Here is a 23,810-nt window from a genome sequence, read left to right on the forward strand (position 1 = left end):
TGCAAAAACAGTTCAGAGAATTGTGGCTCATTCAGTTCTAATGTTTGGAGGAGGGACACACTAGTATGCAGGTTAATTTGGAGCATGTGGTTTACTCTGTGTTAGCTGAGTGACATTTCTCACATGGTGTATGCAGCCAAGAGTTTGTATGCATTTGGTGTGTGCATGTGTGCGTGAGACTCCCTCGGTTTGAATACGTGCACCACATGCACCGCAGTGTGAAAAAAATATCTCAGCTGCATCCTCCACAAAGCACAGGAAAATGATCTCTCTACACCTGACAGGTGTTAGCTGCAGTGCAGATGACAAAACCACTAAGCTTCAAAGCTAAACTGAGCTGTGCTGTTGTGCTCATCTCTCTAAGCAGCTCTATCTTGTCTAAACCTCTTCCACTGCACCACATCTATTGTTAGTTTTTCCACCAGCACCTTGCTCCCCTCCCCTTCTCTTTTCTTTGTCTTCTGTTTTAGGCTTTGCTCCTCCGAGGCAGGAAGACAGAGGTGTGTTTACTAGCGAGCGCAGAACATCAGTCTGAAAACAGCCCTGATAAGCTGGCTGTCTGGCTGTATGTTGGTGGTGAGTTGAATAGGAGGGTGGAAAACCTGAGGGGCAGACGGTTCTGGCTGTTAGCAGGGCAGGCGAGCTGCCTAGCTGGCTGTGAGTCACGAAATGCTGCTCGGCTTTTAAAAAAAAAACAAGGAAATGCTGCTGTCCTCGTGATGAATAATGCAGTGTCTACTTGGACCTGATGGCACAAACATTCTCTCTCTCCCCGACTCACTGCTCCTGATCTCTCCAGAGGGAAGTCTTCCCTGAGTACAATGCCCTCCCTCCTCCCTTCACATATCTCTGTCAGTCAGAGCGAGGGGATTCTGTCTCTCTCCTCCAGACCAGATCAGACTGGTTTGAGAGCAGTGGTGCAGACCAACTATGTTCCTCCACTACTTAGCACATGCTTTGTGTAACCTCACAACCTTTGCCACATGCACATTGTGTCACCCGTGGGGGATGCTGGCTCACTGAAGTCATACCTCGCCGTTATACACAAAGCACATTTTGTGATTTCTGTGTACTTCAGTGTCTGTTTGTGTGTGAATATGTGCTAAATTGCTCACCTAGGAATGTGTTGGAGATGTACTCTGACACTTGGTTGCCTGAGCGACTCATCTCAGACAGGTGGCTTAGCTCCCGGTTCAGCATCCTCTTGAACTGGAAGAAAAGAGATAAAACATTAATGAGGTCAGAGAGAAATAAACATCCATCAAATAATTTTTTTGCCATTTCTGAATACAGAAATATATCATTTCCTGTTATTTTCCACTGAAACGTGTCCCATGAGAACATGGCCTTTGCCTTTAAATGCGCCATATAAGGTCTGTGTTTATGTCTTCTTGGACCCAGCTAGAATTAGCCACTAAGACTGCTTGGCAATTCAACAAACAAAATACTGTGGATATGTGCAAGATGCTGCATACTAATCTTTATACACATTTTTTTCCCAGGGAAACCAAATATTCCAGTTTTCTCAATACATGCAACCACTGAGCAAGAGCAAAATCAGCCTAATGTAATCAAACACATTCAAGTGTGAAATCGAAATATAACAAAATCATAGAGAGAAATTTGAGACACTGCACCAACTGCAGTGAAAAGACATGAACATGCAGCATGTGCACACACACGCACACACACAGTCCCATCATTACAATGACAATCCTTCTGGGACACACCTTAATGTATCCCCAGGACACAGAGAACAGGTAGTTGGCTTCAGGCATGGTGCTGAGCTGTGCTGAGCCCCTGGTGCTCCCCAGCAGAAGCAGTGAGTGCTCCTCTCTGAGTGGACCTCCAAAGCTGAGCCAAGCTCTGCAGCCTGAAGCTCCAGGCGCCACCAAAATCGCCGCCTTCCAACGGTCGACTACGGTGAAAACGCCCCAGCTAAAACCTCTGGAGAGGGGCTGTGGCGGAGCCCCTACATCCCCAGCCAAATGCGCCTCCTCCTAGCGTCGTCCATTATTTTCAAGGATCGCAAGCCGCTGGCAAGAGTGATGGAATCCCCCTGGATGCAATCGATATTTCCTTTCCTTTTCTTTGGTTCTTGCTGCCTCGGTCCGTCTCTCTAAACCTCTGCCTCCTCCCGTCACTATCCAAATGTTATCCAGTGACATGCAAGGGGGGGAAATCCAGCCTTCCCAAGCCCAGACTGAGCAAGGTAGGGAGGAAAGGCAGGCTACACGACAGAGGGAGAAAGGGAAAGGAGGGATGGAAAAAGGCAGAGAGGAGAAGGAGAGGGGGGTGCGCTCTAGCTGTAGAGTCCCCTGTGGCAGACAGACTGGTGGAGTCTCTCTCTCTCTCTTTGCCTCCCACCCTCGCTAAACACTGAGCCATGCATAGCACTGCAGAAAATGAGAGCTTGGAGAATCCCCCACATCTTTCTCTCTCTTTCTAGCTATTTCTCCCTCACTTCTGTGCTCTCTGCAAACCCCATCCCACTGTCTCTCTCACCCCCTCAACCTCAATCTCCCTCCCCTCTTGAAATGCTCCCCCTGCTCAGTAATGCAGAACAGATGCAATGCATACTGCGCAATATGAGGCTTCAAAGCACCAGAGCGTTTATCACATGGGTAAGGAGACACTGGGTATTAATTTGGTTCGAGTCTTATTTTTAAATGTAAGAGTACGATTGTATGCAGCTGTACGTAGTTCAGTCCATGATCATTATGTTTCACTTAAAAGACCTGCAATGTTCTGGATATCAGCTACTCTCAAAAACAGCAGGTTTCCTGTCTCAATGCAGCAGTTTTTTTTTTGCTCAAGAAAAAAATGGGGATGTTGGAAGATGGGCAGATAAGAGTTTTCATTCTGCAGCTCACCAATGTACCACCAGCTGCATGGTAACCTGAACGCCATAGCAACAGAGTCACATGGTCCTCTCCATCGTTCTCACGGTGGTCCCCACTCTAAACACACTGTATCACATCACATGCAGACTTCCAGCCATGTACAACCACACACACACCTAACACACAGTCTACAGCAGAGAAGCTCTACATGGACACAATTTCTGTGTAACACAACACAGATTCTGACCACTGAAGCAAAATGTTCTTGTCAGTAAAGAGAAACATGACTTTATAATAAATACCATGTAATAACTGTGCAATCAGTACTATTTTCTTGGAAAAGTAATTGTGCATTCCAGTTTTGAAGCGCATTCAAACACTATAAGGGAAAAAATCTACCATTATGTCTTTAGCCACGGCTTTTATTCATTCTTACAATGGGGTCTTTTCTCTTCACACTGAACCAGACTCTGGTCTCACCAGCTGTCTAATAGCTGTCAAGCAGACAGCTAACATCTACTTGACTCTGAAACTTGAATACCACTTTCAAAGCACTGGCTGCATTCAAAACCCAGACTGCCAGAGGCAGTCCATAAAAATCAAAGAGAGCTCGTAAGGACAAAAAAAACTGTGCTTGGAATCAGTCGGCTTTATTCAGTTCAAAGGGAACTTGTAATTGATTCTTTAAAGCAGCGGAACAGTCTGGATTCGACTGACCTCTAGGAAAGGAATTAGGAGCTTCATGTCAGTCACTCAGGGTCATTTAGTTCAGCTAAAACACACAGCGTAGACGCATGGCATGGTGACATATCTATGAGTGTGCTTGAGAGGATGGATTGCTCAATGCATGCGTTAACTCATACATCCTTTTACGTTAGCAAAGAGTTATCACATTCAGAATAAACCCTTGACTTGTGCAACCAAAAGAAGGTACATAAAATCTATGAAAAAAAAAAACTTGTGGTTAGTTCTTAGAAAATGAAGAGCCGTTGCCTAATAAAGTCTGAACATTCAAATCAATGCATACTGGAACCAATGTCTTGCAAAAAAGCAATATAAACAATATGTTGAGAGGCAAGACAAAACACTATTAATACATACACTTATCCCAAATTTTAAAAAAGTGTTCAAAAGTTTTATAAGCATACCACCACACAGTGAGCTTTGTTTTAATGACCCGATGTTTTCTACAGAAATTAGATTACTTTAGATCAAATCAATGAATCTATTCTTGGATAAGCCCAAGTCTCCATATGGCACACTACAGCCCCACAGCACAGTGTAAACAACTCCAAAGCTAACTCACCATTTTCCAACTTGTAAGCATCTCAAAGTTTCTCTTCTGCTTTTCAGAGTAACATAATCCCATTGTCACTTAACAAAAGCAAACACAGCACAAAAGAAATCCAGTAAAAGTCCGACAGCAATAACTCTGTTCAGCGTGTCTGAGATTCTGCCTGCTTCCTCTCTCTATTCTCTTTTCTGAAGTGGCGTCAGGCAGGAAACGTATAGCGATAAAGCTGACTTGACTGACTGGCCTACAGAGTCTAACAAGAGATGGATGGCTCCTCCCTCCAACACAGGCCCGAGCATGTGTCCCCACCTACTTCCCTTTTACTTGATAGAGCAATTCACTGAGGTCATTTACTGGTAGACATCCTGCTTCCTAACATGGCCTCAGGCACCAAACTACTAACATACCTGAACTCATCACTGAAAAGTCCCAGATAACTTGTCTAACAGACAGCTGTGCTGACGTAATGTAGGGGAAAATCATAAATGACACGCTTGTATTCCTTTGGGACAAGTCTTCAAAAGTCTGGACTTTAACTGAAACAGAGCACTGGTAGACACGGGAAATTCACAAGAATAGCTTGACATAATAATGCAATGTCACAGCTGTGCAATCTGACAAAGCACAGCGTGAACCAATGCTGCCTCTGTCCCACATGTGGCTGTTTACAGTGTCACCACACAGTAAATGATGCACAGCAGGTTTTACACGGTTTAGTAATATTAGAAAGACACATTTCCTTAAAGGTGTGGATCAGAAGTAAGTAAGTAGTACTACAGTGAAAACATGTTTCATATCTTCATTCCTCATTCTGTCTTATTTTCCATGATAAATGAACACAAGATTACAGAGGTACGACTTTTTAATTACGCTTAGGCACCATAATCACCACTGCAGCTTGTCTGATCTCCTCACCCTCCTTTCAGTCAAATGGAATCGCAGCACTATAATTTAATGTCCATTACCCCTGCTACAGCTACAGGCCCACCGCTACATCTGTTTCAATAATTTTGTCATTCTTTCCCCTCTGAAGACGGCGGCGCTTCAAAGTTGAAGTGACCACACGTGAGTTAAAGTTTCCTACTCGCTTGTGTTCTGCTCGGAGGCTCACTCGCAAGCTAACCCGCAAAGCGCTAAACTCATCTAACTGGATTCAGATGGCAGTGTTTGTCCAAGGCCGTCACCAGCATCAGCATGGAAGTGTGGCGAAGCTAATGATAGTGAGGGGCAGGGAAGCAGCTCCCCACTTTGAGGTCACACCGACCAGGCTGGCGGTCAGCAGGGTGTGTGGTCCTGCAGTCCCGGACACACCTGTGCCCTTGGACACTGAAAGTGGAGACACCCTGGGTTTGATTGTGGGTTCAATTACATCCTCTAAGAAATGGTCCTTTGTCGAAACTCTTAGTGAAATAATATAACTGTATTTGACATCAATTTTGCAATAAAACCATGATGTACCAATAAGCTGTTTCTTTCCATCCCTGTACAATTGCACAACAATCCAGTGCATTGATGAAACTGAACAGTAACATCATAAACTGTTGACCCCTGTACTTTTGCAAACAGCATTGGTCAACAATGGCACTGGGTCATACTGATAAGAATCTAGCTGTGCTGCTGCAGGCCTGAGGGGCTTTGGACTTATTGTCTTGCCAGTCCCAGTGACGTAGTTGCCTGTAAAGACTCAACCTGGCTGCCTGGTCAATGCACTGCTATTGTCGTCTGGTAGCCAGGGAGCAGAGTAGAGGAGGCAGTGGGGGGGGGGGCGCAGGAAATAAAGAGACAGGAAGCTGGTGTCACGGTCACAGTCACCCATCACAGTCTGACAACAGCCCTCCCCATCCCAAGCCTCCCTCAGACCACAGTGCAGAATAGAGACGGATATGGACAACACCACCCTGGGTGTTTATAATCTGATGTCGCCGTACTGTCTCCACTGTCTGCAAAGAGGTTGAGTAATAATGTGCAGTGTAGCAATTTGGCCGAGCTCTGTACCAAAGAAATATGCACAAAGATATGCTCATGTACTTCAAAGCAAAGGGAAGTAATTAGTTCGAATAGCTGCTTTGTGTAGTCTTCAGTAACCACAGTGTGATTATTTAGACACTGTGAATCCAAATTGGAAGGCTGACATCACAAAAAAATGCAAATACCATGTCGCCTTAATCCAATATGTCATGCCAATTAAGGAGAATGGATTCTTTATCTTTATAATCATGCTAGCAGCAATAATTTGTTAATTTTGTGTAGATATTCACAATTTCTAGAGGTTAAATTGAAGAGACTTTGGTGATGCTCGACTTTTAACATAAGAATGTGTTAGCATGCTAACATGCGAAACTAAGATGGTAAACATTTGTCATCTAAAACTTCAGCACTGTCAGTGTGCTCACTAGCATTGAGCCCAAAACACAACATTTTACCTGAGCACAGTCTCACAGTCTCACAGAGCCACTAGCAGGGGTGCAAGCGCTCAGTCTATAAATAATACAAATAGATTTCAGTGCCTTTGGAAAGTACTTTACTTTGTAAAGGCCCTGCATAGAACGCAACATACTGTACCAGGGGTTATCATGGTGTAAACTGAAGTACGCTCTACTTCTTTATTGCCGCTGATGCAGTTCATCTGCTAGTGAAAGAGATCCTGAGAGCTTACATTTATCCACTTCTCAAGAGGATGGACCAAGAATATTCATGGCATATAGCTTTCTAATATCTGTGTTGGCATATCTAGTTTCCTAGGATGTCAATTTCTGGTATTAACGATGGACTATACAGTAGAAATACTGTATATAGTATATGTTGCCTCTTAAATACCTGGAATTTCAATTAGCTTGCCTTAGCAACACAGAGAGCAGTAAGGACCCAGCAAAATGCACAGCCAATACTCACTGTTTCACCCTGATAAGTAGAGCACACCATTTAATCCAACTTTCCTCCAACAAGTCATAATTCTCTCTCTGTAAATGTTAAAACTAAACTCTGGACAAACCAATGTCTGTTAGAGAAATACGACCCTGTACGATGACATCACTTGAGAAAGTGGACCAGAGTCCGACTGGGCTAAACATTACAGAGCCAATACCCACACCACACTAAAGCAAATGATAAACATGTGCAGCTTGAATCATACAGCAATTCCTTCAACAGGCAAACTCAGTTGTATAACATGTCGTGTGTTCTGGATAGTTTGAATAAAGCAAGGAAGTTGAAGCAGCACAATCCTTTCCACATATGCAGTTATGCTATTCAAAGGTAAGAGGAACTCAGTAGTCATGCATGCAAAACAAACACTTCATACTTTTTCTTTGCAATGGGTCCATAAAATGATGATACCAGCTCCTACACCACCACAGAAAGGTTGTTGCTTTGCAAGTGCGTCAGTGTGACAACATACAATTTACAATTTGCATACACCGTGCAAACAGACAACCACACTGCAACAAAGAGCAATTATACAGATATGAACAGGCCTGCCATATGATCATCACAAGTTCAGTCTGAGTATTATGTCTTTGGATAGTCACATTACAGAATGTCGACTGTGATAATAATCTTCATGATATACTGAAATTCTATCAGATCTACCATCAAAACTGTTTAACTATCGTTGCTAATTTTGGTGTGGCTGATATTGCGCTACAGCGTCTGTGTGCTGTGTTCGTGGGAGGTCTTATAGTGATCGTTACTTCAGTGGGTACAAGAGACATTGACGCAATTAAACATACCAGATCTTACTGTGTAATATGATCATAACTAAAGTTTTCAAAACATGCTAGGGCAAACTTAAGAAGCACTTGAGGTCAAACAGTGTTGTAGTTCCTGTCTTGACACATGAATATTCTTTTTATCTGTGATCCCCTTTTACAGGATTCCCTTTAAGCTAATTGTTAAAATGAAAATGTAAAATGTTTTTAAAGGATATCCCACCTTGGATAGACAAACTTTTTTTGGAAATATAGACACAAAAACTCTCTGGCAACTCTAAAGCACTATTGTCACATTCACATATAATACATAGTACCAGTTGTCTTACCTTGTTGGAGGCCATGTCGCTGACAGACCGGTAGGTCTGGATGGTCTCCAACTGGTCCAGACACCAGTCCAGCTCCTCCATGGTCTCCATAGCCAGCTTCTGGTAGGACTCATCTGCCAAAAGACACATGGACACGTAATCAGGACGAAGAGGATCCATGTCCATAGCTGAGCCCCCTGACACCATGCGTGGCGGTCCAAGGGTCCCAGAGTGGCTTGATCGTATGGGGGACTGGCAGGCAGGACATCCGGAAGACGCAGAGGAAGAGGGGGAGGTGTGCACACAGAGCTCCTTCATCTTGTTACGCTCCACCACCTCAGAAAGTTCAGGAGAGTTGTATTCTCAGATAAACGGAGGTTAGAGTTACTGTTTGCCGCCTCTCTTTTTCTCTATAGCGTCTTTCTCTGCGTACCCCCTCTTTCCTTTGCTCTTGTGCGCTCAGCAAACCCCCTCCCACTCTGCTTCCTCCACCCCCTCTCAGCCTCTTTCATTAACTTATCCACCTCTCAGTACCACTCCATGGACGAGTGGCGTGCAAACCAGGCAGTCTGCTGCCTCCTGCTGTTGATGTGTTGGTGACCCCCACCCCCTCCCCTGCCCATTTAAACACATACAAATAGTGTGCACATAGAGGTACAGTACATAATCCCACTTTCACTGCTTTAGTGAAAAGACACATCTAGCATGGCTTTTTAACACTCCTTTCATTGATTTTTCACCCCCTAAAAATGCATTTGTGTGATATTAAATGTATTCGTGCTATGTGGACCAGAAGAGAAAGGGCACTTTGTCACTGCTGCAGAGACAAATGCTCCAGCTCCCTCCACTCCCGATGACTTCCTCTCTGAAACATGCAGACCACTTCAAGGCTGTACACTGCTGAACTGCAGCAGCTCACACACCACACCAACATGCTTCACAAACTGGCTCTCTCCTCTCGGAACCTCTCTGAGGGAGGAAAAAAATTATATCAAACACCAAACTTTGTGTTTGCACAAGCAACACGAGAGGCAAATTTTGTCTCCCTGAATTGGGGGGGGAGGCCAGGCCAGGGCCTCACTGTGTGCCAAAGAAACCAAAGCACTTCCTCTTTGGCCCTGAACTCTCACAAAACATGGAGCGGAATTACCGAATGCTGGAGTGACTGCTGACGACAATCAAATCTGTCATACGATGAAGCAGCTTTATCGTTTGCAGCCAGAACTCACATGTGGTAGGTGCAGTTTTTAGAAGAAAATAAGGTGGTTTATAAGAAATGCACAGAGATGGTAAAATGGGGAAAAATGAAAATGCATCATACTCTGATATACCAAGCAGAATGGTGATTCAACAAATTTCTGTCTGGAGGGAGTGAACGCTGAACACATCTGGATCTCTCCACCTCATTTTTTCTATGGAAAAGACTGATCTCTACTTCTTAGGGCTTCACACATGGAAGAAATTTATCCCATATGCTTAGCACAACAGGACAGCCAGCGTGCTGCTCCCCAATTTACGTCAATATAGTGGATCAAAGCACTTCAAAGCACAGTGATGGCGTACAGATTGTGAACCACCGGTGTTTAACAAAGAACTTCAATGAAACCTCAGACGACGTCGCGCAGTTAAGGAAACCTCCTACAAATGAAAGGTATCAGAACAACATCATGACAATGACTCTTCTGATCACAAAGGAAAGTGAAGTTTAAGCTGTTTAACTTCACCCGCAGTTCTTAGAAATCATGCCACTGGCTCCTCACATTACAGAGCAAGACTGCTAGCAATAGCTAGAAGCCTTGGCTGCAGTATATAACTCTATGCCAGGTTTTGTGGTCCTAAGTATTCGCAGGATCCGCTGGCACTCATCCCATACAAAAGTCACTGACACAGAGCACAAAGTATAACATCAAAGCAGCTAATGCACAAGGAGGCGAGCTGTTGAAACCGGGCATACACCAACGTGCGGCTGTCTTGGGCGTTGCCAAGAAGGTATGACCACATCCTGCCCCTGTTCCCTCCGATGAGCGTATATAGAGACATTAGACATTTTAACAGGGCAGTCGGGAAACATCAAAGGCTTGGATCATCCACATCCCCAGTATGATTGAAATTCAGGTCATTTAGCAGCTGGCGGCCGAATCATAGACACAGTCCAGAATATCATAGTAGTAAAATGGAAGACAGCAGAACAAAAGCTCCCTGGTTTTGGTTTCTGGCTTGACACCACTTGGCTCCAGCAAAGTCACAGAAACAAAACTTCAAACAATCGTCTATAGTGTTTCCTAAAATTGATTTTTTTTAAAAAATGCAGAAAATCTGAAGCAACACTTCTCTAACTTGAGTCAATCATATTTGTAAGTTGAAGACCTAAATAAAACAAAGTTATGCACACGAATGCAGTACGAGCAGATGGAGTGCTGAACCCATTATCACCTTTCGTTGATCATAAATACAGTGCTAAATGGGCTGACATTTCACAATGTCACCAGTCAAAGGTGGCGTGACGCACTTTGGGTCTGAAAAACCTGCTGCCAGACAGAGTGTGAGGTACTTTTCCAGCCTGTTTTCTCAGCAGAAGTCTTTTTTTTGGTGAGTTCTAATGCTTTGGCCATATGCTGGAGGCTGCAAAAAGGACAACAGACCTCAGTGTGCATACAGACCCCGTCTGCCTCCCCTCTCTCCCCCTTTTCCCTCTATATCTCTCTCTCTCTCTCCCCTGTAGGGCCACAAACCAGCTTCTGTAAGAGCCATCAACTGCACTAACGACCAAGGCTGGGCCCAAACCTCCATTCCCGCCGAGACACCTTCCGCTTACATCCACCTCACACTGCCTCTCTCTGTGTTCTCGACCTACCCTCAAAACCTGTTTCCCTCGCCGTCTGGCTGAAACTCAGTTTGCAGAACTACACTGCTGCATCTCTTGTACCCACTATAGCTAGAGATGAAGTATTCAGATCCTTTACTCATGTAAATGTAGTAATAATAAGAAAATTCTGCATTCGAAGTACAGATGTATAGAAAAATGTACTTCAGCATTACAAGTTAGAGTTGACCGCATAGAGTGTTATATTTATACTGGGTTAGCATTGCTGTTGCATTAACATGTAAGCAGCATTTTAATTGTATAGCTGGTAAAGAGAATGGGTCACTTCAGCAACTTCATGGACTGTTATGTAGTTTAGTATGTAAGAATAAATCCTATTTTTTCATCTTAAAGTAACAGTTAGTACACTGCTATATAGAGCTGTCCATTTCACCCTGGAATTTAGTGATTTAGAGGCAATATGTAGGATAAAATGGAACAACTTCAGTAAAACACCAGAATTGTGCTTTAGTCTTGAGTAATTTGTAACTTTCCAGAATGGGTTTTAATGTGTAAGAAGCTTTACAGGTTTCACGTAAAGTTGAGGTTTTAATGTCGTATTTCATGTTTAATTGTGAGGTTGACTTTAAGACAGTGACTAATGTAACTTAAGTTGTGCTTATTCATACTAATATGACTTGTCAAGGGAATAATGGGGCCAGTTACAACTGAGGGTCAATGAAAAAGACATGAGTCATCGCCAGCAGCTGAAATGTAAACACCTGCGAGTTATCCGCACATACGCAAACAAACACACTCCTCATCTCGACCTCACCACATGATGGAGAAAGCACACACTTTGACATTGATACTTGCACGTACTCACTGTTGTTAGTGTTTGACTTTGCGCCACACGTGGAGCTGAGGCGGGAGGGGTGGAGTGGCGGGGCAATGATTCACCTTTGTATCACCACCAATGTGCGTCAATTTATTCACAGGTGGAGAAAAGAAAAAAAAGGGAATTTCACAGAGACAAAAGAAAAAAAACAAAACAAGAAACATCTTACTTTTATCAAATGTTTGTCTGATTAGAAGTCAGCACAAAGGGGTTATCTATGTGCTAAGTGAAAAGTCATATCTGTAGATGCATGGTGGTGAAAAAAACTAAGTGTAAACATCTTAAGTTTCACTGACTTGCCTGCAAATTAACAGTTTGCTTTTTCAGCAAGCCTTGCATTGTGCATACTGTTTTAAATTCACATTTTAATAGGTTATATTTTATTCAAAGGTTTCTTTAACATAGAGTACAATTTCAAAAGTAATCTAATTTAGCAACTGGTACTACATTAATATTTTTAAAAAGTACACATTTTACAGTACAGATGCAAATGAAAAATCTTAACCTATGGTTTTATTTTCTTTTAGAAGGTTAAATATGAATCTGGAGTGCGTTCGGTATTTATTTCTTGATAATCAGTGACGTATGAGTGAAATAAATCCAGTATTGTGTTGCATGTCTTGAAGTTACTTTATTGTAAGTTTCGAACTAACTGCATTGTATTTTATTGCCCTAATATTTCATCACTGTTAAGTAGTGATTAATTGCTAATATTTTGGAGTGTTTCTGTGTGCATAAATCTCATCTAATCATGAAGACTGTTACCAGATTATGGAGAAAAATTTACCAAAGTCACAGAAACAGATGTTAGTTTCTCATTTACACCTAGCTACAGTTTATGCAATGTGTGTTATTTTGATGCCACTTCTATGAAACGGAGTCTGATACAATTTTATAAGTGCGTTGTCACGTTTAAGTCAATGGTTACAGACCATGAGGTGCGGTGGACACTTACAGTAGGTCCAACCCCGAAACCATACTACCCGTCTTTGTGTTCTCTTCCAAACAGCCTTCACATCTGATTATGTCTCTTCATAGTTTACAACTGTTGCATATCCGCATCGCTTATAAAAACAAAAGGCTTCAAACACACACACCTCATCAGGGCCTGTTTGACAGCTCCTTCACAATGCACCATGGAGCTGTGTTGGCACGGGCTAGCTTGAGGGATGGGCCGCAGTGAGGTTTATGACTGTGCTGACGTCAATGACATAATTCAAATACTTAACCAGGCTGCACGCTTCCAGCCCGCCGGATCTTCTCCTCTGGCTGCGAGCCTGGAAAACCTGAAATGGATTCCTGCTTTGGAGCAGAGTAACTAGCTGCAGACTGTCCAGACTGAAAATAAGAGGTCAAATTTGCTCTGGCTATCAGTTTGTAGGTCAGCTAACTGTCTGTATGTCCATCCACCTGTCTGTTTATTAATTATTTTAAATATGAGGGAATACATTTTACCACACCGTCACCTGACACTGGGGAGTCAAGTGTCTAGGTGTCTGTAAAACTAGAAAACGTTGCCAAAATTATTTAAATGTAATTTCTGAATTACACTGCAATTAAATTTAGAACAAACCTGCAACATGTGACTCAGGCAGATATGGTGTGCAATGTTCTCACCTGTGAAATTAAAATATTATCAAATTATCTTTCTCAGTTATTAATTATAGACACAACTGCTTGTCCTTCCTTTCCTGTTGTAAAAGTAATTACTCCTTGATATTTGGCATCAAAGTGCAGATTACAGGAAAATAATACAAGCAGTCTTCTTTAGTGTGTCAGAATAGCTAGTTTCACAGACGTCTTTCATTTTTTCCCCTTTCAGGAAATGTTTACAAAAACAGACAAAAGAAAAATGAGCAATGCTCATTGTGTGGGGCCTCATGGACTGGGCAATTTACGCACAAAGTCACGTGTTCGTTTCGTATCGAGGCAAAGAATGTCTATGTCTGAATGTAGCTGTGTGATGCATGAGTTCATTTTTCACAGTTCAAAATGCACCAGATTCTTGGAGAGTGGCTCACTGAGCAGCCGACATATGTATCCTACAATGACACACCAACAGTTTCATTGCCAGCAGTAGCGACAAAACAAATATGAGGGAAAAAACAGAACCACTTCAAACGTATTTAGTGCGTAGCATTTGTATGATGATATAAATGCTGGTCCCAGTTGCTCTGTCAAGGAAGCCTTACACAATGGAGCTGAACTCTTTTTTCCCTTTGGAAGGCCTAAAGTAAATATGATGAATGAGTAAGACACGGAAAAATGTTGCAACACAAATGCAATATTATCCTGAAAACGCAAAATGATGTGTCCAGCTACAGTAATTTTCCTTGAGCAATTTGCTTAAAAACAGCTTAACTCTGACCTACAATAGATTTAGAAATGGTTTAAAGGAATAGTTCAACATTTTGAGAGATGCATTTCTTATTAAACATTAGTGCCCATTAAATATAAGTCTGTAGTCTACAATCAATCTTAGCAAGCATGGCTCTCCAAAGACAACTAAACACACCTACCAGCACCTATAGAGCAGCCTGCTGGTTTAATACATATACAAAAAACAGAGGTATAAAAGCAAGATGAATAGCAAAAGCTTGAAAAATAATGATCAAACATTTTGCCAGAAGTTAGTACAAAGATCTATGACAGAACCCCCCCCCCCCCCCCCCCCAAAAAAAAAAATTAAAAAAAATGGTCTTGTGTGATTTATACTTTTTATGGTAATGTCTGTATGAGGAAAGCTGTTTAATCATAAGCCTCTGAATGATTTTATGTGGTCTCACTGCATCTTTTTTCAACTTCATGTGTGTCAGAAGGACGACACTAGAGCACGCATCTTGGCTAATTTGTAATTTTGCACGTTAATAAGTGAGCAGCAAGCTTTGAAAATAGTAAGACTGTTTCTCTTGTTTCTTGTCATTGTGCTAAACTCACCGTCTGCTTGTGGTAGCCTTATATTTAGATTACAGATATTCATTTTGCCAAGTTAATCTATTCTTTCAAATTGAGGTTTCCTTTGTTGCCCAATTCAACATGAACCATATGGAAAATGTAAGTTATATTTAGGGAAACTTTAGGACATTTGCCATAGTTCATTTAAACAAAATACCATTACTTTTTGCATATTCCGGTTACTAGTGCAAGTCCACTTATGTTAACTTGGCTCAATATAAATTTTAATAAAAAAAATAAATAAAAAAACCAAAACAGTCTAAAAAAAAAGTCTAAAGTTAAGTAAAGTGTCCTTCTTTGACCTAAAGGCTTCAGTTTGGCCAGTTTTGCCTTCACCATTCATTTCTGAGGGCACTGTGCGAACATTAATTTTTGAAGGCCAGTCAAAGGGAACATTTGGTCTCAGAACATTATGAGGTTTCACATCCTCTTCTTGGACAAATAGCCAGCCATATACCCTGGAGTCCTGACCATCTCTGACAATATTCACCCAATGCTAGTGATAACCATTACAGATTAATCAGCAGTCCTTGACGGTCAAAGACGTCATAATCAAGCATTTTCCTCAGAAGCACTATTTATCTGGCATAATATAGAGCAAAGCCTATAATCTGAATCAGTGAAGGAAGAGTGAGCCCTTTGTTGACTGCCAGGCTCACGGGACTGCTTGTGATGGGGCCAGATTGGTTTATGAAGCATAAACTGCAAACTCATATGAGGGAGACTACAATCCCCTCACGTTACTGGAGTAAGATGTTTAACAGCGTAAGCAGCCAGCAGTGACGCATTTGCAGCTGAGCAGGTTTTTCGTATACCCCCCGTTTTTTTTTTGTTTTCTGCTACTTGTACACTTTCACCCACTGACTGTGGTCAGTTTATTTCATGAAATTAGACCCATTTCTGCCTCTCCCATACTGCCTCTGATTAAAAGGGTCAAAAACCGACGTCTCCCTCTGACCTTTGCTGTTTCCTTTCTTTCCCATCACATGCCAAACAGCAATCTGCCAGCTATCTCATTCTCCCTTGAAGCTGTTTTGTGCATAACCACACCATATTCTCTCTTGATTGTAATTGTGTTTCACTCCATTTCACCGTGCCCATCAAATCCCTTCATAGCAGTATTCAAAGTGCCTACTCCATCTATGCCGAGCTTCTACACAGAAGGACTCTATCTTTTACACTACTGGGGATATTGCCTCATTGAAAACAGGAAAAATCTGTTCTCCTTTTCCGGTCAAAGAGCCGACGAGAATGAGACAGGGAGCAACACAAAGGAGGATATGAGGGCATCTTCCATTGTGATATTGTTAACTGCTGCAATCTCCTTCTGAACAAACTCAACAATCACAATTATTTAGTGGCAGGTGTACTAGGATACAATGCACATATATTGTATCCTTGGGGAAAGTGATGACGGGGAAATTCCACAGTGGGACTGGAGTGAAATTCAGTAAAAGGTGTTCAGAGTTAATCAAATTTGTTTTTCTGATTTTATCTTCCAGATGCGTCACGATAGAAGTCAATGAGAAGGTTGCACTCGTCAGAAGCTACTTAGAAAAGGTCAAAGTTTGTGAGAAGTGTGGAGGAGGAAGGACAATAAGAGATTCACAGTTGTCTTGTATTTTTTCCTGCTGTGGGACACTCCTCACAGCCCATCTGTGCTGATAGGAAGCGGAGTGCACCCATGCTGACGTCAATCGGCTTGAAGAACCAGTGCAGCAGGAACCAATATCACCACCCCCTTCTTTCACTTGTCCTTCCACTCCTTCAAATCCAGCTGATTTGCATCTTAAGCAATAAGTATTTTGTACTGTTCTCACCCTCCTCCTTTGTTTCTGTCCATTTGTAATGTCAACATATGGGACTTTTTGTGTTGTTATCAAGTCCTAGTTTCTTCTATCGAAAGATTACAGCTATGTGAACGGGCTTCTGGATAACAGAGTCTGTGCTGACAGTGTAAACGTCTATTACAGTGTTTATACGGGAATTTACATGAGGAATACAGTTCCTCAGTAAATTGCAGTTCAATTTCCACAGTAATAAGCATATGCATGCAGGAAACAATAAGTTAACTATGCATATGTGTTCGCAAAGGCTGTGCAGGTGTGAAGGAAGTAATTCACTGTATCCCACCGTTGTTTATTTTTGTAAAACTTCATTCACGTCATGAATGTTGTTGACAACTGTGCATATTCTAGTTACCTGCAAGAATGTAAGTACGTGCAGGAGGCTTAAGACAGCTGGACAACAATGCTTATTTTGGATCATTATCTGTCTTTTTGGTATCTGTCAAATCTTTAGCAGAGAATTGTTTTCCAGCAGCAGCTCAACTTGACGTTTGACCTCTTGGAATTTGCACAACTACTGCAACATAAACAATGCCAGATTACTAACCACTGTATGCATGCATATTTTGTTTTGATTATTACTGAACTCCCTTTTCTCTGACACGGGAAGGTTTGTGAGCATACCCACCTGACAGACAGACTTTGGTGGCACAGGGCTGATTTGCAGCAGGAGATCTCCTATAACAGAGAAACAAGTCAGAAAGTATTAAAATCAGGAGCCCAGATGTGTAACAAATGCTTGCATTATTTTTTTTTTTTTCCACATTGTGATTTGGTTTCAGCAACAGTCTTCGTTGCCAGAGCACAAACACAAAACAGATGCTCCTGCGATTCTCCAAGTTTGTCTCAGGCTTACAGTGACCCTGCTCTCTGAGGTCACATTGACTCAGTGTCCACCTCCGGCAAACTTGATGCAACTGCATCAACTGACCCACTGATCATGCACTCCGATGAGTATTAATGCCTTAAAATAAAATTCGAAGGTCACTGTGTCTAGTTTTGAATTTCAGTGCTGCTTCTCACCACTAGAAGGACTGCTTGGACGCATGAATTCATGCATTATTTAATGTGACTTTTCTTCATGAAATCTTAACAGTGCAAATGTTTCTGATGCACTGGCGCCCCCAAGTGATGCATGTTGGCATAGCAGCATTCTAAGCATACTGTATTTCAGAATGCTGAGATCCACTTGCAGATTTTTCCCAACCATATTGTAGATTTTTTGCCGAGGATTTGTATCTGCATGAATAACAAACTCACAGAATAGAAACTTTCATCGTGCAGCTGAAGGTATTCTGTAACATGTGCTCAAAAACGGGAAGAAAAAAAAAACAGCAATTTGACTTACTTATTAGAGACACACTGCACATTTGTCAAGGTGGTGAAGTTGTTCCTAACAGTCCGAAGGCTTGCCAGAACCTAAAGTGAAGTTTTGAAAAAAGGGTAAAAAGATGAAGCTGCAAGTGCTAAAGATTAAAATGTGAGAAATATATGCATGAAAAAGACAAAATGTTTAAAGATTACAAATTAAGTCTCACAATACAGTTGAAAGAAAGAACACACATAGTAATCAGGTTTAATTTTTGTTTCTTCCGTGAGCAGAGTGAAATACGTGCAGGTTTTGACACTAGAATTATTTTACAATCTGTAGAAGGGAAGTCTTACTGCGCTCTCCTTAAATCTGAGTTTAAAACATACACAAACCACCTGTATTTTGTAACATCACCACTAATATGGAAGATAATTGCCATCTACAGTTTTTAACAATGTAAGCAAATTATTTGTGGCTAGAAATATGTTAGACACAGTATTTTTGTGTGTTAAAACACATTGAGGGACTCTTGAAGTTGGAGACCCGGAGAATAAAATTAACTTTTCCAAGTGGACCTTGTTATGTTGATTCATTGCCACCAGGGGGCAGAGAGGTTAATCAGGACAAGGTGACTCAATTACTTTGTGGATCCATGTACTTTTTACATCTAAAAGCCCTTGCATTTTTTTTTTTTTTTAAAATCTAGCCATTAACAAGCTGACTTTGATGTTCTCTGGAGTAGATTTATTGGCTTTTGATCTGCTCTTACCTGAGCAAATGGAGTCACAATCAAGTCCTCTCCATGCCTGAAATGGGATGTGATGAAAGCAAAGACTGATTGTTATACACAAACAAATATCCAGTTGATCAGTGAATCTGATGTGATGATGCTGTGATGTAAACAACTCACAATTCTCCAACAATGGAAGAGTTTCTAGACAAAGACTTTGGAGATAGTTCATAGTCGCTGTCAGAGCGGTACAGGAAGGACTCTCGGCGCTGGCCGTGGCCTGCCAGGTTGGGGTGTAGAACCAAACCAGAACCAGGGGACGCCTGAGGATCTGACGGACTGCAGCACAGTGATGTGCCATTCTCCACTTCAAAGCTATAAAAAGGAAAAGATAAGACAATCGGGTTAAAAAAAAAATAAGAGGAGCCTGGGGTAAAAAGGTTTTTGAAATCAGTGAATGGTTGGATTGTTCTGAAATCTACTTCATGACTTCACTTGTTACATTACATCAGCAAATTTAAACAAGTCATGAGATCTAATAATTTCAAAGCATGACCTTTGTCATGCCAGATCAATCTAATCATGTATATTTGACTTTTATCATTATTATTGTGTACAAAGTACTGTCAATAAGCTGCCACAAAGTACTGGGCTTGCGCAACATGTTTATAAATCCTATCCAAGAGAAAGATGGTGGCATAAACCCTAAAATGATAACTCACCCATTCATCCATGCACTAAAAAACTAAACTATTTTGCCCATTAAATAAGCATGCATTGCTGGTCAGCGAAAGAAGGGGTTGTTTTACTGTAATCTGCGAGTCTGGTTTGTTTCTTACGGGAACACTGTCCATGACGGCTCCATTCATACTTAGCAGCAAGAAACTGTTCCCCAGAGATTGATGAGCTCCTTTCAGTTGGATGTCAGGCATATTTTTACATTTTACTAACTTTGTTTACCGTTACAGTGACTGGTACACTCAACCATACAATGTGGGAAACTTGTGTACTTGTATTTCGTATCTATTTTGCTTTGTTGTGACAGTATCTATCTATCAAGGAACTGCAGAAGAGAAATACTCATAGCTAAATCTGGAACAAGCATCTCCTCTCATTGTTTGAGATTAATGTTTTTGTACATGGTGCCTGACAAACAAATCTAATAAAGATAAATTAATTTCAAAGAAGAACAATACTTGTCCCTGGGCTTTTCTAAAACAAAAAACACACGCAGACACATGAAATTATAGTACACACAAACAAAAAACAGTGGAAGCCCTCCTAGCAGTGAACATATCATGAAATGAAGAAATGCTCAGAGCAAAAGCAAAACATATTGATTTTATACATAGAAATTCTTATTATCTGTGCACACAACGCAAACATCTTTTAATATATTGGATGCCAAAGTCAAACCACCACAGATGTACACACGGATATAATCTGTTTGTCACCATGGAGTGAGTTCAGAAGGACAGGCCACGCTATTGTGTAACCAGATAAGGTCAGTTGGACTGAAGCTGAAGAGGTTACAGGTCAAAGTATCAATGCCCAAGTGGCGACAACAGATGCCACAAACCATGAATTAAAAAGTAACTCACTAAATTTTGAGAACAGCTGAAATAATATTTACACACAAGCTGAGGCTGAATAACTGACAAAATGAGGCACATTAAAATCACACTATCGTCTCCTTTATTTCCACTTGGCACAAGACAAGTCTGCACAAACTCCACTTCACCATTTGCCCCACATTTTCACCAGGCTCTGCAATTTGTACATGTGGGATTAACTGGGCACATATCCCACTGAGACACTTGGTCCCACACCTCTGCCAGAGAAGCTCAGATTAATGTGAAATGTGCAAACTCTGATTAAACACATGCAAAACGATCAGCGTCATCTGCGTACTGCTTTACGTCATTCAAATCCCAACTCAACACATCAACAACATACTTCACCTATAGCAATCTAATCTCTTAATCTGACCCAGGCAGGAAACCACAGTATATTAACACACACTTTCTGTATATCCAGATAAACTGTAAATCTCGCAGCAACTGCCTAATGCAGGGGATGAAGGACGCAAATAAATCTCCCTTGGCAATGCACAGTGAGGTTGGAACTTCAAGCAACGATCTGCCAAGGACGTAACTGTTCTTAAACATTGATGTGTAGAAAAAAGGTGGACTCTGAATATGCTGACAGTCTATATTGAGAAGTTTGCAAATTAATACATTTTTAAAATTAAAATAAAAAAGGACTATCAAACAGTCACCTGGGAGCTGTAAGATGCGCTCTGCTGACCACTTCCTCGCTGAAGTCGAAGTGCCCAGCTCTACATCTTGGGGACCTCCGGAACATTCTTCTGTCCCTTCCACCTCCTCCCTCCTCATCAAGCAACAAAAGACACTGATGCTGCTCACTCATACACTCACTGACAGACCCCCTTTCTGTCCAGTAGCAGGCCACGTGCTGGAATAACGTAGGCTTGGCAGACGCTAACAGGCAGATCTGGGCTGGAGCACAGGGAACGGACTAGCAGCCGCTCTGTTTATCTGACCGCATGTCCCTTTTCTCTCTATATTAAAACACTGCAGATTAATCAGTGTGTTCATCATCCCACCCGCCCTTCACTTGGCCACCTGTGATGTCCAGTAAAACCATATGGAAGAGATTTTACAGTGGAATGGGGGTATTAAAGGTGAAAATCCAGATTTTCATTTATTTTTCCTATTTAAAGATTATAACTAATATGCATTCAATGCAATATACACTGTACATATTTCACAGGATAAAAAAAAAAAAATCTCTCGTTGCACAGCGCTATTTAGAGCTCATTTCACCTTGACTGCGACTTTCAGGTCCTATCATATCTTCACCACAATACAAACATTAGATTTTTTCAAGCCTCTAAGTTCTTGATAAATGATCAAGTCCATTCAAAAGGTTTATTTTTTTACTCTTATAACAATTTAAATAGCACTAGGTACACAGGGAATTACAGTGAGGGTGTAGTTTGTGGCCCCTGTAGTGAAATGGAGAGATAGAACTGGTGACCTGGTTGGAGGAAAAACTAGAAGGCTAAATGAAAGTGAAGCAAGATTCACCGCATGCCACGGAGCTTTACTATAGTCCAATGTGATTACCAAAATCAAGCAAAGAAATCTAATTATGATTCACATAACTTCTCTTCTGTTTCTCCTTTCCCTACTAACTGACCATCTATGATAAACCATTACCTAAACTAACATCCATGTTCTAGTTCCGTCAGAGGACCGTATTATTAGCACCATTCTGTGTAAGCATGACACTTAGCCAGTGTTTATATACTGTATGTCCGCAGCAGCAGAGTTGATTTAACACTAAAGCTCTCTGAATAGACCCATAAGCCTGTTTGCTCGGGTGACGTGGAAGACTGAAGAGAACCAGACCCTTCTGTTATTATCTGACTGGAAACAGGAAGGAAGAAACGGACTTGCCTTCGTTACCATGAGCCTTGTAAAATAAATATAGATAGTGGAGTCCAAAAGTCTGAGGCCACACCAAAAATATGTTTTCAATTAAGCCTGAAAATAATCAGAAACTGACAATTTAAAAACCTTGAAAAACACAAGTCCTTCTATTTCATTTAATAACCCACCCCCCCCACCCCCAAAAACTGTCTCTCTATTGAAGACACATATTTACGTTTTCGCATCAGGCAGTGCATGGCTCTCTATAGTACTTTGTGGAAACTGAATTGTTTTATCCAAAGCACAATCAGGCAGACCACAAGTGACCACACTAACAGGAGATCAATGCATCAAGGTTTGTTCACTGGGGAACAGAAAAGCAATTTCATCAAGTACAGAATTTGCTGAATAAAGATGACAACACTCCAATCAGCACAAGTCCTGTCAAAGAGGGTGGTTAGTAGTGTCTCAGAGGACCAGAAGTGTCTCTAAACCTTATCTCAGGAAGGGAAATAAGGTCAAACACTTGAGATTGGCCACGATATGTCAGAATTTCACAGAAGATGGTGGAAAATGTTATATTTATTTCTCAAAGTGCCATTATTATGAAACATTGTCAAAAATTTATAATAACATATAAAACAACATTATCAAAAGATAAGTTGCAGTAACAGAAACATGTATGAGGACACCGACAAGAAAGAAAATGATACCATAGTTGATAAAACCAACACAGAAACATGGTGGTAGCAATATTCAAGTCTGCAGTTGGATACATGCACTGAAGTAACTCTACCAAGGACAAATAACACTCTGTTCTTCTGCAGCAGATTACTGATCTCAAACATGTAAAAGCTTTGCAAGAACCAGTCATTACACCTCAGACAAACTGAACATTTATGGGACACATGAAGACTGATGAAGCCAAACATTTCTGACATGACAAGAAGCTCTTTGGAACATTGTCAGATCATGCTGAGATAACATGTGTTGTCAGGTTCTATGGAGCGTAAGCAGCTCGAGTGCTGCTGTCATTATAGCTAAAAGGATGGCAAACAAATATTAGGATATTTTGTACTTCATTTGCAGTTTTAACCATTTCAATTTTTTGTTTAAATTACTAAACTGCTATTATTATTTGTAATGAAATGCATTTAAATTCAAAATAAAGTCAGAAGTATCTTCACTAGTGGCCTTAGACTTTAAATCCTGCTCTACGTTCAAAGACAATGCAGCCACATACATGCACCAAATTCAGAGAATAAAACAGTAATTGAAATAGAAAATAGATAATGATAAGTACTGACATTCAAGATTTTATTCATGTGCATCCCAGAGGAAGATCTCCTGGCACCCTGCTCTGCACAGCTTGTACTTTTCGATGTTTCAACAACGGAAACATTTATGATGAAACAATGTACCAAGAGTGAATTTCATCAACACACAAAAAAAAAGTAGTACTACAGGTGCTGCTCCTTTCTACTCACCAAATAGGGCTTAGGGGTGTCTGCCTAGGACCATGGTCCATCCTGATGAAGGATCACTCTTGTTTTGCTCTTCTTAGAGTATTGCAAAACTCCAAGACACTAACCTATGATTTTGGGCTGTATTAATAATTATGTAAATATTATGCCCTATGACTTCACTTAATTCATTAC

At 41.2% G+C, this 23,810-nt stretch overlaps 1 protein-coding gene across 5 annotated transcripts in view; it reads right to left on the reverse strand.

Annotated features, from left to right (window-relative positions):
- The window catches only part of LOC111587648 (cAMP-specific 3',5'-cyclic phosphodiesterase 4B-like), a 52,888-nt gene that overhangs the window by 5,316 nt on the left and 23,762 nt on the right, over positions 1-23,810 (reverse strand). For 2 of the 5 annotated variants that reach the window (XM_023297695.3, XM_035942423.2), the window contains 6 exons: positions 18,878-19,072; positions 18,737-18,773; positions 18,004-18,074; positions 17,284-17,333; positions 8,174-8,286; positions 1,116-1,209 (listed from right to left, as the gene is read on the reverse strand). In XM_023297695.3, coding sequence (XP_023153463.1) covers positions 1,116-1,209; positions 8,174-8,286; positions 17,284-17,333; positions 18,004-18,074; positions 18,737-18,773; positions 18,878-19,072 — 560 coding nt within the window. Of the gene's footprint in view, positions 1-1,115; positions 1,210-1,730; positions 2,460-8,173; positions 8,388-17,283; positions 17,334-18,003; positions 18,075-18,736; positions 18,774-18,877; positions 19,073-20,975; positions 21,129-23,810 lie in introns of those variants that run through there. The other 3 variants (XM_023297704.3, XM_035942431.2, XM_023297713.3) reach the window with 3 other exon arrangements.

The sequence above is a fragment of the Amphiprion ocellaris genome, chromosome 10, assembly GCF_022539595.1.
Source record: "Amphiprion ocellaris isolate individual 3 ecotype Okinawa chromosome 10, ASM2253959v1, whole genome shotgun sequence".
Lineage (NCBI taxonomy): Eukaryota > Metazoa > Chordata > Actinopteri > Pomacentridae > Amphiprion > Amphiprion ocellaris.